The sequence below is a fragment of the Symsagittifera roscoffensis genome, chromosome 9, assembly GCF_963678635.1.
Source record: "Symsagittifera roscoffensis chromosome 9, txSymRosc1.1, whole genome shotgun sequence".
Lineage (NCBI taxonomy): Eukaryota > Metazoa > Xenacoelomorpha > Acoela > Convolutidae > Symsagittifera > Symsagittifera roscoffensis.
Genome location: NC_087070.1, coordinates 6,911,335 through 6,928,705, shown reverse-complemented (window position 1 = coordinate 6,928,705; position 17,371 = coordinate 6,911,335). Strand labels below are relative to the sequence as shown.

Genomic DNA, 17,371 nt, shown 5'->3' with positions numbered 1-17,371 from the left:
TAGCCGGTTTCTGTGCAAGTAGCACAGAATGTTTCGACCATAGTCTTAAAAATATACAACAAATATATATATTTTTTCAAATTATAGTTTTTCTGCGAGGTGTGATAAAATGATCTGAACAAAAAAGTAAGAGCTTATGCATATTCGACAGTCATAGTAAATTGGACAACATTTTTTTGTGGAAAATGTCTAGAAAAACAAAGCAAAATTAAAAAAAAAAGATCATTTCAAAAGTTTTTTTTATTCCAGAAAGGCGCTAAAAACTAAAACAAAAACGTACTTTACTCGAGTAAGGCTAAGTTGTGACGGCTTGAATTAAGCTATTGTAAGCCTGCTCGCTGGCTTTATTGGCTCGAATTAAGACTAAAAATCAAAAATTTTAAACCTGTTAGGCTCAATACTGGGACAACTTTTGGGAAGTTTTCAAATGTTTGAATCACGACTGAAAAGGCTTTTGTTTGATATATCACTCGACCCATTCCAATGATTATTTGTACCTGATTTTGCATGCAAAACAAGCATAAAAAGAAAAAATTAAAACACCCGAATACAAAGTTCCTCCCCATTTTTCAAATTGTCGAAACATGAACTGCCGGTTAATACGTACGTAGCACAACTCGGATCACAATTTTTTCTCGAAAACTGACGTCAATTTTTTGGCTACGAAACAGTAAAAATGGCTACAAAAGAGGAAGAGAAAATTTGGGAGGATTTTGAAAAAGAACTGAACTAGAGAGAATATTTTCTTGCACTGTAACACCGTTTGAAAACTGGTTTTGACAATGCTGAAAACGTACGCGAAAATGGGATTTTTTCATTTACTCGGCCTGATTTCGCAAATCTACAAATATGCTGGCAGAAATGAAAACACTCGAATATGATTGGTTGAAATGAAATTGATCGAAGAACGCATCAAAATTTAATTTTTAGCCAATTTAAGCGAAATGCGGTAAAACGCCAACAAGTTCAAAAAAGAAACGAGTTGAAGACTTCAAAAAATTAGCTATCAAATATTTTTCATGAATATTTGCAGGAATTCGTAAAGCTGTTTTCAATCTTCAATTATAAGAATTTTTCATTACTAGAAGATTTTTTTGATCCTTTGTGTTGCTGAATGTTGTTGAGCGGTTTCGACTAATTCTTCGCCTCTTAATCGGAATGTTTGCGTTGAGCTCAGCTCACCATGATCCGTACGAAACATTTTGGCGTTTCTTTGACAGCCGAAATATTTTGGCGTTTCTTTGACAGCCGAAATATTTTGGCGTTTCTTTGACAGCCCGAAAGAGCTGAATATCTCGTTTGTTGGTCCTTCGCATTGTAGTTAAAAATCGACCAAGTAAAGATCATCCATCCCAGCATTCAATTTAATTTAAATTTACTAAGCGCAGCATGTAAATTGTCCTTTTTCGATTGGCTGAAAAATTGAACTCAGAACAAGTTAACATCCTCCACCCTAAATTTTGAGGGGGGATGTCAACTTTGTCCAATCTCAATTATGAGCTGGCCTGCTTTCAGAGTTTAGTTTAAATGTCATAAAATTCACCACTCATTCGACCTTCTCAGCAGCGGTTATTCATGAGGTGGTTATTAACTAGAAGCTTAACCGATGTCTAGAAGACGCAGAGGACAACAAGGATCTGCGGACAGTGTGCATTTTGGTCACAAGTTTAAAAAACACAAGCCAATGTTTTGGGAACTGCTCAAGGGAAAGTGCTTGCTCTTCATGTAAGACATGGTTTTCATATGCAATGACGTAATGCACTGGCACTTTGCATTGTGATCAAATTAAATACTGTGAACATATTTATTCTTCATATTTGACATCTTAACATCACGCGCTTAGTTATTATAACTCGAGGGACATCTATGAAATTGGAAAATTTGAGGAAGGAGTGAGGATGGGTGGGTGGGAGGGTGGGTTGTGGAAGTGAAAAAAAAACCGATTTTGCCTTGGAACCTTTGGCGAATGGTAGAACCGATTTAATTATCCACTCAATGCAAAAAAATGTCTGTAAGAAAAGAAAAATTAGTAAGTTTCAATGAAATTAATTATGGAGCGTTAGTGTATTAGTACGGACCTTCTTTTTTATTAGCCGCACTCGCAGATAAAAGTATTCATTAAAAGTTTTCACTTATTTGGTGACACTTCTGCTATAATCACGATGTGTAGCATTGGAAATTTCATAGTATTTGTTGTCTGCTTCATTTTTGGCTAGTGTTTGTGATTTATGAAGCGTCCGTCGCTGAGTTTTTAATGCGTGAGACTCATAATTTCTGGGTCGCAGGTCGAATCCGAGACGTAGCCGAATTTTTACTAATTCGAGGCTTATTTCTAGTTTTTCTTATTGCTCTTCATAGAGCTTTTTGTTGTGTTCTCGTTGGTGTTTGCGAAGCGGAGCTTCGCATGTGTGTATGATGTATCACTCTACTCACTCCGATGATTATTTGAAGCTGATTTTGTGTAGAAAAAAAAAGAAAACTAAAATGCACTCGAACCCAAAGTGCCTCCCCATTTTCATTGGTCGGAGCAATAATACCAAAATCTAATTGTAGATCATTAAAGAAAGAGATAACATTTTTACCATGAGGTGATTACTCAAATGAAGAAAATCTAGGGAATAAATGAAGAAAATAAGAAACAATTTGCTTCAAATGAAAAAAATTAATATTGTTATCGAAAAAAGCAACGGGTTACTAACTAGTTTAACAAAATCAGTTGATCACTTCTGACAACGCAGCTATGCAGCACTGATAAATCACTATGCAGCTGACATGCTCAATTTCATGAATATGCAAACTTAACTACCGGGTGGGTTCTAGTTACTACAGTAATTTCAGGGGGTACTTGAAACTTATCAAATTTTTTTTTTACAAAATTATTTTTTTTTCTGCTCAACTGGTGTCTGCTCAAATATAGTCGGCCCTGTTTCCGCTTCGTAAATTTTGTTAAGGGGTTGACTCTTAGCAGAAATTTTTCGTGCCTTTCGTCTGTTTCTGGCGCAACGGGCTTTTTACCCAAATTTAGTCTGCCTACTTGCTTGTTTGTGATTTCTTATTTCATGCTGGCAGTGAATACTTATTTCATGCCTTGTCTATTATCTATTTGAAATGCGGGATTCTCTATCTCGCCATGCTTAAGTTTTTTGCATGTTAATTTTTCACGTTTAAGCTACATCATATATTGCAAGCGTTAAGAAATTATTTATGATTTTCCAGTTTTAATTCAGTGTTTTTTTCACCAAGTTTGAAAATGGCAACCCAATAGTGGGATGATGTCAGGGTTCCCCTAAAGCGTTGCAAGTTTGGCCTCCAATTTTAAAAAACCAAATCTTTTTAGGACTTTTTGTGATTTTTTCAACGCTGTCAGGGTACTCTCAGCAATCTTGCCTCCAAAAATGACTGCTGAAGTTTTTTTAGTTTCCGAGATCAGACGTTGCTTATGATTTTTTCAAAAATTTTCAAAGAACTTATAAATGTAAACTTGACAAACGTTGAAATTCTTAACTCTGTAGTTGGGTGCTGTCAAGGTAGTCCCAGGGAGTGCAAATTTTGTCTCCAAATACGACTGCTCAAATTCTTTTAGTTTTCGAGATGACGTTTTTATGATTTTCTCAAAAAATTTTGAAGAACTCAATTATATAAACTTGGGAAACGTTGAAATTCTCAATCTTGTAGTTAGGGGCTGTCAGAGTACTCTCAGGGATTACAAATTTTGTCTCCAAATTTTTTGCTCAAGTTCTTTAGTTTCCGAGGTAAGACATTTTAATGATTTTTCAAAAAATTTCAGAGATATCATATGAAAAGTGACAAAACGAAATTCTCAACTATATAGTGTGAGTTGCTGTCGAGGTATTCCCAGGGATAGCAATTCTTGCTTCCAAAAGTGACTGCTCGAATGCTTTTTGTTTCCAAGATTTGAAGTTATAACAATATTTTTCAAAGTTTTTCAAAAAAAACTTGAATTTAAGTAAAAATTTCAACCCCAAGGTGGGGGGTCTTATAGGGACTTATATATGATATCTTTTAAAATTTTTGAAAAAATCATTAGGAACGTCATATCTCGGTAACTTCAAGCTTGTAAGCAGCCATATTTTGATGCAAGATTTGCAACCCCTAAGAGTACCCTAACAGCAACCACTGTATAGTGTAAGTTGCTGTCGAGGTACTCCCTGGGATAGCTGACTGCTAGAATGCTTTGTTTCCGCGATTTGACGTTTTGTCAATATTTTTCAGTGTTTAAAAAAACTTGAATTACAGTAAAACTTTTCAAGATTCGAAATTCCCAACCCTAAAGTGAGGGGGCTTCATAGTGCTCTCCGAGTTTGCAGTTTTTGTCTCAAAATCTGATTGCTAAAATCATCTTCCTTTCTAAAATCAACGTCAAATGCCTTTTTTCATGCTTTTTCAAATTTTTCCAAAAAAAAACTCAAGATCTATAAAAAAACTTCACGAAGTTCGAAATACTCAACACTGTAGCGGGATGCTCTCAAGGTACTCTCAGGATGTTTATGTGGACTTCAATTGTTACTGCTCAACGCACCTTACTTTCTTAGATTTGACGTTTGTCTTTTTTTGAAAATTTTTAAAAGTAGTATTAGATGTCAAAATTTTAAAATGTCGACCCTTTTGTGGGGTGATGCCTGGTTAGTACCAGCATATACAGATGTGGCCTTCATCTTAATGCTATCGGTTTATTTTTTGATTTTTGGTTTTTTATGATTTTCAAATTTTTCAATAAACGTAAAAATTAAATTCAGACAAAGTCATCATTATTTTAAAATTAATAACGCTGGGTTGTGAATCCCATTTATAAATTTGATGATTTTGCGCATGAAATTATTTAAGAATATGAAGTGTGCAGTTGTATGTTTTCGGTCATTTGAGGGTTTCCTTTATGATTTAAAAAATACGAATATCTGAAACCCAGAAATTTTGGAGATTTGACTAATTTAGTTTTAAAAAGCATCAAGTTTTTATTGCTCAAATTTCGAAATCAACAGCGTTGATGGATTACCTCGTCTTTTGTTGCGGTTTAATTCATCTCGTTGTTGTTTTTTAAATTTTGTTTATAAGCAACTTTCACGTTCACTAATTCACATTCATAGTAATACTATAATACGTTTTTTTTACTCAACGAGGATCTAATCGAGACCATTTTCTTTGTAATTTTTTTTCTACGGTAAAAATGTTTTCATGTCCCGACAATGAAATTAGAAAGAAATTTTATTTTGCGGTGTTTTATTTTTCTCTCACGCAGAATGAGATACCATAAATATTTCTCAGAATGAGTCGACTGATATATTATACTAGTCCTGATTCGAACTAATTTCAAAAATTTCCAAAATTTTTTCTCATTGTCGGGGAAAAACCTGTTAAAAATTTTGCTTATTAATCTAATGTCGAGCAAATTTTGTTTTGTATATGAAAATTAGTTTTTGAAAATATCAAAAAACATTTTTTTAATAAATGAAAACTACTTACTGATTATTGAACTACTTACTGAAAACTATTACTGTCATGTCTAACCTGAAAAACTCGACATTTTTTCAAAATTCGTTACTAAATTTTGAAAGGCAGTTCTAGGCGTTCTTCTGTTTTCTCCCTCGCATAGCGCAGAAGAACGGCCTAAATTTGAAAAAAAATCTAGTGTTAAAGCACCTTAGCTTTTTAAAATAAATGTGGTCAGAACATTCAGTGGTAATTGCACGCAACCGGCTGTTCCTGTTTAAATTACATTGATTTTACTGGAAGATTTAGTTTCTGAAAGCAAACGCCAAAGGCACCGTAGACATTTTGTAAATGCAGCTACAATTACTTGGAAAGGATAAGATTGTTTGAGCTCATTTTTGGTTTAAGCAGATGTTGTTTGTTCGTCTTTTTGTCAAATACTTACGACGAAAAAATAACAACAGTATTAAATTTTTAGTGTGTTGAATCTAAATGCAATAGTTAGCACTATGTTACTTTTTTCCTCGCCAGCACAAATTTAGAATATCTAAGCAAAACTTCATTTTGCCGAAAACCGGTTTTTAAACCGAAATTGAAGGTTTTTGTAGCGGATCATTGATTTTCGAGCTCATCAGAATTAAACATCAATTGAATGGTTTGATAATTGGTTTAACAAGGTTGTTAAATGAGGAATGTGTTTGAAAGTAAGTTATACGAACTAGAACTGATTTTCGTAAATAATAAACAAGGAGAGCAAAAATTTTGAGGTCCAAATCGATGCTGGGGTGGATGAATAATTAGCCGTTATCGTTTCAAAGTAAATCGTCGCTTTGGCCATCTCCATTCATGTATTAACGTACGAAGGAATTCTTTCAACGTTTTAATAAACGAAGAATAAAACAAGTGTGCTTCTTTGATTACACATGGCAATTCATCGGTAAGTCGTTCGTTTCAAAGATATTCTTTACCGCTCTCTCCGCGACTGTTTCTTCTTTAGATATGATAGTATTGCCCGATATCTATCAGTTTTAAAACCTTCGATAATTTTGAACATTTAAAAAAGTTTGTGAAAAAGTGTCAAAACAGCCGGTGCTTAAAATTAAAATCAACACATTACAATGTTATTCATTAAAATTATCAGACATTGGGCTCATTTTTGGTTCCTGCAACACAAAAGCAAGGGACCTCATCATCTGAATTATTCAATAGCCCAAAGCTAACACTGCTGCTTCTAGACCAGGTTGAACTGTCGTCTGTTCAATGATGATGGTGCCCTTTGCTTTTGTGTTGCAGGAACTTGAAAAAAGCTCTGTTTCTGAAAATGTCATGAGGCGAATCAGTTGAAAATTAGCCGATGGGTTTAAAAGTGATAGACATGAGGCAATATTATCTTATCCGTAAAAAGTTAAGTGGATTTCTGTTTTGGTGGCATTAGCTGAAAAGTTGCTGGCTGGTTTTTTAGGAAAATTTTCAATTCATATAATAGCATGGGCTTTGGTTTATTTTTCAAAAGTTAGCGTCCCATGGGCATTCAAGTTGCATGATAACCCTTTTTGTTCCGACCATTTGAAAAATGTAGAGGAGCTTTGTATTCGGGTGTGTTTTAGTTTTTTCTCTTAAGCAAAGTCAGGTACCACAAATAATAATTGAAATGAATCGAGTGATATATCATATCAAAGCCCTTTCAGTTGTGGTTTGAACGATATTTTAAAGTTTCCAAAAATGGCTCCCAGTGTTGAGAAAAACCGGTTTAAAATTTTTGAGTTTCAGTCCAATTTCGAGCGAGTAAAGCGATCGAGTAACGTTCGGTATATATAAACACAACGCAGAAAAATGACGCTAATTTGAAGATAATAAAAATATTTTTGTACTAAACGTTTTTTACGATTGCGGTCGGAACATTCTGTGCTACTGGCACAGTAACCGGCTATCCTTGCTCTGTTTATAAAATTTATACGATGAGCATTTTTTTAATGATAAAAAATCGATTTTCGCCTGATTTGTGTTTTGTCCGAAAACACTAACCAAAGTTTTCTCTTTTACAAGAAAACCCATAGGTTACCTGACAAAAATCGCACAGGTGAACTGCGTTTGCATAGTTTTTTTTCATTCATTTTTACCAAAAATTAGCCTGGACAAAGTAATAGACAAAAACTCACAATTTGATCTTGGAATTTTTTGCTCGGAAATTGTTCGTTTGAGCATAAAAATGGTTTGAAACTAAAAAGAAAAAATTTTCACAATTTTTGGAATTATCACGCTTATTTTTTTTCGAGCTTATGTCACAACTTTCTCTTTTCCTTTTTTGGGCTTAACTTCTTCATGGGCTTAACTTTTTCATGCAATTAGCACCTATTCGAGCATTTTACAATTTTTTTTACTGTATCCGTTTTTTTAAAGCGCATTCTTTGCTGTACGTTTTTTTACTATCAGAGTATGTGCCCTCGGTTCTTCTGCGAATAAACAAAAAGTCCATCCTTCAAACGTTTTCCATCGATTTTTTATGATTTAAATGGAACTAGTTGTTAATAAGAGAGATAAATCCATTTTAACCCAGTGCACTTTCAAAAACCTGAAAAAATGTATTTTGCTTGATAAATGCGAGTCGATTGGACTTGAGGCGCATATTTTGAAATAATTTAAATCGTATTTAGCAAACCGAAAACAGTATGTATTTTACTGAGCGCTCATTGCTGGTTGAATGCTTAGTAATTTTATCCTAAGTTATAAGTCTCACCTTAAATCGTCAAATTGTCTTGACAAAAAGTAGAGTATAAACAATAGTTAGAAAAGGCATGAATTAATTAGTTGGTTAAATACAAAGCACTGGGTAATTAGATTATATAAACGAATCGAACAGCTTAAAGAAATATACCTATGAGGGGAGGTTGAGTTAATCTTATTTTGTTCATCAATATTTTATCTTCTTACTAAGGTCGATGACTGAGTAGTATTTCTTGGGTTGCCCTTGATTTTGTCCACTTGGCACTTCTGGTTTGGTTGTCAGTTTCGTCTTGCCGTAGTCCTTTGGGTACTTGTAGTCCAGACTTCCTCAGGTGTGGTTATCTCGAGTATCTCGATTTATAATTTTATCGAACTTAAAATGAGAATTTATTCTCTATTTTTTTGTGAAAAAAGGCTAGTTTAATTTTACTGTAAAGGCAGAAAAGAAAAATTATTTATTTTTTGAAAAGGTCTAACTGAAGAGATCTAACTTGCTGCTTACTGAGCAAAATGAAACACTGAAGATTTCAGGCCAGTCCTTTTGCTCGTAAGCATAAACCGGCGGCTGATTCAATCTTTTAATTATTCAGGTTTCACCTGCTCCTTTGTTCTCCCTTTCTTATAAGGGAATTTTCAACTAGTTTTTATTTGATTTTTTCAAATCAAATATCTTTAACTTATTAGTCCTCTTTGATAAAAACCGCAGCCTTCAGTTTGTCTGATTAAAAATTCATATTACTCTCTCTGATGCATCATATTGCAGGTGCATCTCTGCTTAATCAAAGCTAGGAGAATTTCAGTGCAGCCGGCAAGACTGCTAATTATTTATCCAGTTTGTTTCAAGTTAAGTTAAAAGGGACGTATTAATAATCGCCGCCCTTTTAAAATATTGAGCATGAAAAAATGAGAAAAATTGGACAAGTATTTAAAAAGGAGTGGATTTTCAAAACAAGATTTTATAGTCCTAATAAGAGTAAATCAGTCAATATCTGATTTAGTGAAAAGAGGCGTTAATTTAAATGGCACGCTCCATTTTAGGATTGGGTCGTTAAATAAACAATTAGGACAATGGTCTTTTGTCTGTGTAGTATTTCTCAATACTACAACTCACCCCTTTTTTTAGAAAATTAAGCTGTTCGATTCTTACAGTTACCATGGTGAAAATTTAAACACTTTAATGGTTAAATACTATAGTTATAAAATTTAAAAAGAACATCAAATGAAAAAGTTATAAAGATAGGTTAGGTTTCATCTAGAGCTTCCTTCCGGCTTCTAGCTCCACGTTGTATGATCTGAGGATCGCTATCTTCCTCTGTGGAGCCTCGAGTTTTTGTTGCAACTTCACGATTTTCTTCTTTTTGATTTTGTTCTTGATTCGCGGTCTGCTCATTCCGTCCGTAAGTTCTTGAATGTCATCTTGTTCTTCCTGTTTGTTTTTTAAATGGTTCGGAAAGGCAGTTATTCCCTCAAACGGGATGGTGACTTGCGTGCCTCCTGCCTTGAGGATGTAGCCGTGTTCCTCCCTCTTCTTTAATTTCCAGAAGTTGGTTTCGTTCTTCATAACCACTTCTTGCTGGGTTATGAACTCGATAGGCATCATCGTCTTTTCCATTGTCGTTGAATTAATAAACGATGGCAGTTTCCATCTGTTATAATTTTGCTTTATTGAGTACTTTAAACTCGTTATAAATTTTGGATTTTCCGTATCCAATTTGGCTTTTCTGCACTTCTGCAGTTCCAATCTTTGAGTCAAACTGGGAAAATTCCGAGGGTTCTTATTTAACCCGTCGTCCATTGACAAAGATTGTACTGCTACAGGTTTTCGTTGTTTCTGCCTGAGAGGCAGCTTTCGTTTAAACTCCTCTGGTGCTGGGTCTGCATTTCTGCAGTTCCAGTTTAAAATTGGGTCATATTCCATTTTGCTAAACATCAATATAAAATGACCAAATATTCAAAATCCCGAATTACATTCGGATATTAAGGCTAATTATCAAATGTTTGAACAATGAAGGACAAAGTGTAAAATTGTATATATATAAAAGGTGGAAAATATGATCTTGTGACTTCACACAAACCCACCACGGAAAACAAATGAAGAAAAACGATCATGGTGTTTATTAACCACAGGAATAAAGCACTTTACAACACTGAGTTAAGCTCAGATATGAAACTTAAAGCAAAAATGCAAATGTAGTTTAAGCAAAAAATGGAAATTTGGGCATTAATTAACCCCTAATCTTAAATGTATGTCCACCTCGGGTCATCCACAGGCTTACCATGGGGTCCCCTTTTATAGGTAAAAGGGACTAGAAAAAACCGGGGGGGGGGGGGGTAAATAGTATATAATATAGCATGTTTAAAGGATATTTTGTGTTTATAAAGATATATAAATTGTGAGCGAATTACTGAAGGGTGAGGCCTTACCAAATGTAGGAGTGTAGAGGAATTGTATAAGGGCATCGTATAGTGTGGAGAATTAATTCCAATTCCAGGGGTCGGAAAAATCCCAAGGGATGTGGCATAAGGGACAAAATTTTGCAGTATTAGGGAGGCATCTTGTACAAATAGTGATACCTTGATGGTAATCAGTAAGATGTTGATAGCTTGCCATACTTTGGGTCTGGGTATTTCCCCAATTTGCGCTTTTAACCATACTATCGCATGAACAACAAGGGGAATAATATGAAAGTGATTGGGTATAATTTGGGACTTGGCAAATGGGGCATAAAATTTGTCCAGTTTTAGAAAAATGGGCTACAATTTGCTCATGACAGTCTATACAGATAAAGTGTGGTGGATGATGTGGCTCGTTATTATGTTGTTTCTTGAATTTGGATTTTGGTAAGCAGCAAATCGGGCATTCAAGAGTGGGTTGTTGAATGGTTTTTCGAAAGTACTGTAAAATGGGTTGAGAAACATAAAGAAAACTTTGGAAATAAAAATAACAAGCTTGAAAAATTTTACATATAAAAGCTGGTAAAGTTATCTGAATCATTTTTAAAGAAGGAAAGATTAAAGAAAAGGTCGATTGGAGGTTTGGAAGTTGATGTCGATAACATCTTCGTCATTGTTGAACGCATTTATGATAATATTAAAAAATCTACTGCTGCTTTTGACAGTAAATTTTTCTTCATCGTGGAAGCCAGGACTATAACGTTTGCAAAAAATACGTCGAAGGATTTTTCTATTTGGTAAAGGATTACGTGACAATTGTTGTGTTTAAATAACATGAGTTTATGTTCAATTATTTTACTCACAAAAAATATTTTCTTCACAAGCAGTTTCGAATATGGCTGAGTTTTTATACTTTAAGATGTGAAGAATATCTTTGTATCTAGGATTGGTTTGTTTTACGATAATATCGTAATTTGGATTATGGTGAAAGTCGTTGATAATTAAGTGTAAATTGTTATCAATTGCTACGGATGGTAAAATTGCTGTTGTGACTCGGGAATAAAATTTCTTTGGGAAATGAGGACAAGATATGATTAAGCAGAAATTTTGTTGTTGTTGGTGGTTGGATGAAGGATTGTTGTGCTAGAGATCGTTCCTATTACATTGGTCCGTACTAAATATTCATTTCGGTTATTTAGGTCTGGGTATAAACCAGGTTCGTCTCGCGAATCTGGTGACATGACATTAAGGGTACTGCAGGCTCATTTCGCTCTACCATAGGTATTGAAGCAGTGCTTTCTTGGTAAATATTTTGATTATGATTTTGTTGTCGTATTTGTTTTTGTCTTGAGTTTCGGGAATCTGATGATTCAAGAGTGGAGTTTTCGTTTGAGAAAATGGAATTAAAAACTGATAGAACGAAAAGGTTATACGTTGCACCTAATATTATCTTCCAGAAGCTCATAGTACGATTTGTTAACTTATTAATTTCCAAAGCTTTAATAATTGTTACTATTATTTCTAGCAGGAATATGAGAAAAAGAAAACAGGCAAAATAAATTCCGATTTTCTCTAAGAAAAAAGCAACAAAACCGAATGTTCCGATGAAACTATTCATGAAAAAACCCGGTGAGTATTGAGAGTATTGAGAAATATTACAGTATACAACTCGAGACAAAAATCAATACTTGAAGGAATTAATTTTAGTGTCCCACAGGGATCTCACATATAGATGATATAGAAAAAGAAAGAATCCTCAAGAAGTTACTCACATGTTTCACAATGCGGATGATACAGTCATAAAAGCAACCTCTTCGTTAAATAGTATGAACGTAGATCACCATGAAAAAATTTTTTTTTGAATAAATCTCTTCATATATTGAAAATTTTTTCAAATATCTCTTCAAATCTTGATTAATTATAGATAAAAAATTAACGTTCGAAAACCACATAACTTCTTAAGAAAACAAATTTGATTTTCGCTCTGAGACGTTTGAAAATAGGCTAAATTTAGTATTGTGGCACTCTCAAGTGATGTCTCTGTAAACGATTTTCTTCATTTGTAATTTTGTTTATGTAATGACTTCACTTGGAAACAATTATTATGATTATTATGTCAAGCCGAACGTTTTCCGGTAAATTTTCTGCAAAAAACTACTTTTTGAAAGCGTTTTCATGTAAAAAATTTTACTAAAAGTTCTGACTTTTTGAATTGAAAACTTCGCGTTTTGTGTTTTGTTTAGCACGATGGCATGCTTAGTTATGAGTGCTGTCGTCAGTATTCTGATGTATCACATATCACCCCGGTTAGCAGCTGCAGAAACAGAGACAATTTCACTGTCTCAGGGATCAGCAGAACAAATGAGCTACTCCACTATTTACAAGGGATATTTTCTATCTTATCCTCTGCTCACATAAACATCAATGTTTATTGTAAAAGTGACCCAAAAATTGGTAGATATTGTTTTTTTTTGTTTTTTTATTTATTAGCCCCCGGCCTGCTCAGTGCAGGACCAACCATGGGGGAGATATTGTCGCCAAAAAAGAAAGTTTGAACTTCCTAAAAAAATATTGGATCTCTTTAACTATATCCCCCCTCGGGTACCTAGTAGCGAATATACCCCATAATAAAATAAATCAGCGGTTAAGCAAATTAGAGCTTTATACCTAGTAACGAATCCCCCCCTTTTGCAAAAGGGGGAAATAGTTAGAGATCCAAGTTATTTAATGGTCTGTCAAAAATGGATTTTGTCCAATATTACAAGTTGTCAAATTCCAAAAGGGTGAATTTGTCCCTTCTAACTTGTCTTCACAATTAATATTGCTTTGAAATTTGAAAAAAAATCTATGAGGGGATGAGCGGAGATAAAAAAATATTCTTTGCCAGGAGTTCGCGAAGCCTTTTATGAAGGAGAGATACCCTAATTCGAAAGGAACCAAGGAAGTGGTACAGTTCATGAAGAACTCTCTGAACGAAAGTGGTTACAGTGTGAACGAGCAATCTTTCACGGTAATTTAATGTGTTTTGTTACAAGTAAGCGATGTTACTAGTGATAGGTTATAGTTTAGATGGAGTTTCTAATCATGGTGTTCCTGTTTTGAAATTTTACCCAGCACGTTTTAGATCTTATAGTTCGAAATAAAATGCTCTAATTTTTATAATTCGGCTTATATGGCTGTAACGGGAAAGAGAAAACATCAGAAAATGAATTTCTTGGTGGTGTTTCTTCTGAAAACTTGTTAAGAAAAGTGATCGGGAAAGAATTCCAAAAACGGGCCGTTCATTCCATACTGGTAACCGGGAAGCCTCTTGTCAATTTACAGCCTCAAACTAAACCTAAGGACGGAAAAGTTCTAATCTTTAATTTGCAAGGAGCTTAGATTTCGACACGGAAAACTGTTTTAAATTATACACCAGTTTTGCAATGTAAACTTGGGGATTTATTTCAAGTTTTCTACCGGCCGTAACTAATTACAACTTGAAACCCGGAATGTTTTGACAGACATTTCATGCTCTTCTTATATTAATGTCATGGTACGTATTTGGTGCGAAGAATCTCACCTTCACGAAAATTTACCGTTTTTGTTTTCCATGTTCAGTTCAGACCAGAGACGGATTTAGGATTTTCTCGAGAGAGAGGGGTGGATTTGAGCTCTCCCAAATCACTATAAAGACCCCAGTTTGATCACATTTTCAGCGCCGCGGGCAAATTTTTGAAAAAAAAACAGGCCAAAAAAGGCGTTTTTAGACACTTTTTGGAAATTTTTGACCAAAAAATCGCATTTTTTCAGCGCGCACTCCCCTTTCAAAATTAGTACATTTTGGCGCCAAAGGCGAAAAATTTTAGGGTCAGTCAGCCAAAAAAGGATATCTTAAAATAGTACAAAGGGGGAGCCTTTGGGTCGGCTGGGGGTCGAATCCCTGAGGGGGAGGGGCGTCTGCATGCCCCCCCTAAATCCTCTGGTGGTTCAGACTGTCTTAAGAAAGCATGTTTGCTTCGTAAGAAAAGAGCCGGACAATTTCAACTACGGGTTATGGAGTTTTCGGACGAATAACAATGCCTAAGAACTTTACTAAGGAGATATTGATTTTCATTTTTTATGTCTTCACCATGCCAAATTTCATTGCATTGTGACTACGTTAATTAAGCTTCTCAAAATTGAATTTGAAAGGGGGAACTGGAAAAGAGCCGTGCGCTGTTATCTTCGGTAGTTTGTTGCATTACAGGCCAAAGATCCAGATGGTAAGGCTCTACACTTGACTAACATCTGGGCAGAGACGAAGAGAGAGTCGAATAATAAAGTGGTGCTGAGTTGTCATCATGACTCGAAGATCATGGACGCCCATAATAGTCCCTTCATAGCAGCCATAGACTCAGCTATACCATGTGCTATTCTGATGTATCTAGCAGCCATATCAGGCCCAAAAGGTACAAATACTATATTATACAGCAGATACTTGCATTTGGCAAAAATGGGAGAAAAGTATCAGTTAGTGATGATTCAACGATGAAGATCATGAATGACTTTAGTCAAAAATAGTCATCAGCGGATTTAAGGGAGGAGGAGGGACGGACGCCCCCTCACAGGAGTTCGACCCCCTGCCGATCCTTTGTATTATTTTGAGATATCCATTTTTGGTGACGGACCTTAAAATTTTTCTAAAGGCGCCGTTGGCGCCAATATATACTAATTTTGAGGGTGGAGCGCGCGCCGAAAAAACGCGATTTTTTTGTCAAAATTTTTCAGAAATTGCCTAAAAACGCCCCTTTTTGGCCTGTTTTTTTTTTCTCTAAATTTTGTCTGCGGTGCAGCAAATTTGGTCAAAATGAGGTCTTTCTAGTGATTTAGGAGAGCTCAGAAAATCAATTTGGTCGACAAAAATTTCGAAAGTTTTTCAAAATGCAGCCCCCCCCCCTCGAGAAAATCATAGATCCGCCTTTGCACCAAGTCATTGAGAAACAAGTTTAAGGATTGTGAGTGCAATCACCATCTACAGAATTGATTCAAATTCGGTCTAGCTGATTTTAAACCAAGGAATTAGTTTGGATGTATATTTAGAAAAAATATAGAGAGAAGAAAAATTGGACATTTTTAAAAGGAAATTAAGGTTTTGTAAAAACTAGATATAAAAGTCAGCGTGTTTAGTTTTATTAAACTCTACTTCTTATTTTGAACTAAGTTTTTTCAAAATAAATTATCGTGGCTTCAAACATTTAAGACCAAGTGAACAATCTCTCCCCTTAAACAAATTAGGGAGGGGATCGCTCTCTTGGTCATAAGTAATATTTTTCAGCCAATCAGATGTGAGCATAGTACATGCAGGCCTTACTACTTGCATTTGTCATTTGATGTTAGGGGGAGACTGTTCACTTCGTCTATTTGGGGGGAGTGGGGGTTGTTCACATGGGCTTGCATTTCTTTTGTTTATTTTAGGTGACAAAAAATCATGTGCTATCAATGATAAGCTAGAAAAACTGGACATCAGCCTCGTGTTCATATTCTTCGACGGCGAAGAGGCCATTAAAAAGTGGACTGCCACAGACTCGTTGTATGGCTCCCGCTACTTCGCCGAGAACATAGACAGCGAAGTGAAAGACTTCACCAAAAACGTCAAACTATTCGTCCTTCTGGACTTGTTAGGCAGCAAAGATCCGAAATTTAATATATTTCATTTTACTCATCACAAATGCTTCAGCAAACTGCGAGGCATTGAGAACGATTTGAAAAGTAAAAAATCGAAATCGTGTAATTCGAACTTGCAGTACGACACAAGCTACAAGAGGAATTATTTCTCGACAAATATGCTCTCAAGGGGTTAGTGCCTTATCAAGTACGTAAGAATAGAGTATACAGCTCAGATATCTATCATACTTTTGAGCAAAAGGATTGCGTCTTTTTGTGAGGGTGTTAGAATGAAAGCAGAATTCACGATTAAAAATCCTAAAATACAAACAATAATAATAGCCGCAAAACGAGGAAAGAATCCAGTGTACTGTACTTCCAAATTAGAAAAACTTAATTTCCAAATTAATAAATTTAAAACTAATACGGCGAAAAAAATGGATTTTTACTTGAAACCCTTGGTTAAATTAGGATGCCGAAATTATATATCCCGATTTTTTGTCTAGTGTCAAAGAACAAAATGAATTTTCAATAATTCAGGCCGGGTGTTTTGTCTGCTTTCTCAATTGTGTTTTGTTTATTTCTCGAAAGGGTATCGAAGTGTTTAAGTGTTTGAGTTTACAAATTACTGACATTAGGTGCAGGGGCGGCAAATCTTTGAGAAAAAAACCTTTTTTTTATCTACTGTCGGAAAAATTTGACTAAAAAATTTCGGCGCGCGTTTCCCCCTCAATTTTAGTCTATCACCCCTCTACCACCCCCATCCCCAAAAAAAATCCACTACTGATTAGGTGTATTATTTTCAGCTAGTGGAGTCAGTGACGACCACGAGCCTTTTCTGCGTAAAGTGAAGAACATCCTCCACCTCATCCCAACTCCCTTCCCAACAGTTTGGCATCAAAAGACAGACGACGAAGACCATCTTCACCATCCGACAATAGAAAACCTCCTCCAGATTTTTACCCAATTCATACAGGACTTGTCGTGTGCATTCGAATGAATATATGTAGTTTACAGATGGTTGCAAAAAGTTCGCATAGGCAGAGTTAATTAAAAAGAGCAAATGTCCTAATTCAGAAATTTTTGTATGCAAAAGCTGGTTTTTCTGACAGACTTTTCAATTTTTTCTCAGTGAGTGCCTGAAAATTCTAACTTGTATGCAAAGTTTGTTAAAATTGGT

At 35.1% G+C, this 17,371-nt stretch overlaps 1 protein-coding gene across 2 annotated transcripts; it reads left to right on the top strand.

Annotated features, from left to right (window-relative positions):
• The first annotated feature begins 1,519 nt into the window (after positions 1-1,519).
• LOC134854002 (glutaminyl-peptide cyclotransferase-like) lies at positions 1,520-17,263 on the top strand. Of its 2 annotated transcripts, XM_063870059.1 has the most exons (6): positions 1,520-1,725; positions 12,810-12,952; positions 13,455-13,576; positions 14,795-14,996; positions 16,003-16,383; positions 16,998-17,263. In XM_063870059.1, exons 1-6 carry the CDS (start codon positions 1,607-1,609, stop codon positions 17,189-17,191), a joined length of 1,161 nt encoding a protein of 386 aa, XP_063726129.1. In that variant the 5' UTR covers positions 1,520-1,606; the 3' UTR covers positions 17,192-17,263. The 2 variants fall into 2 exon arrangements, with proteins under 2 accessions (XP_063726129.1, XP_063726130.1); XM_063870060.1 differs by lacking the exon at positions 12,810-12,952 and having other exon boundaries at positions 1,646-1,725; positions 13,454-13,576.
• Positions 17,264-17,371: the final 108 nt, after the last annotated feature.

Coding starts and splice junctions, on each gene's coding strand:
- LOC134854002 (XM_063870059.1), top strand. CDS start 1,607: ATGTCTAGAAGACGCAGAGGACAACAAGGATCTGCGGACAGTGTGCAT. Junction 12,953..13,454: donor CTACTCCACTATTTACAAGG/GATATTTTCTAT, acceptor TTCTTTGCCAGG/AGTTCGCGAAGCCTTTTATG. Junction 16,384..16,997: donor GACAAATATGCTCTCAAGGG/GTTAGTGCCTTA, acceptor TATTATTTTCAG/CTAGTGGAGTCAGTGACGAC.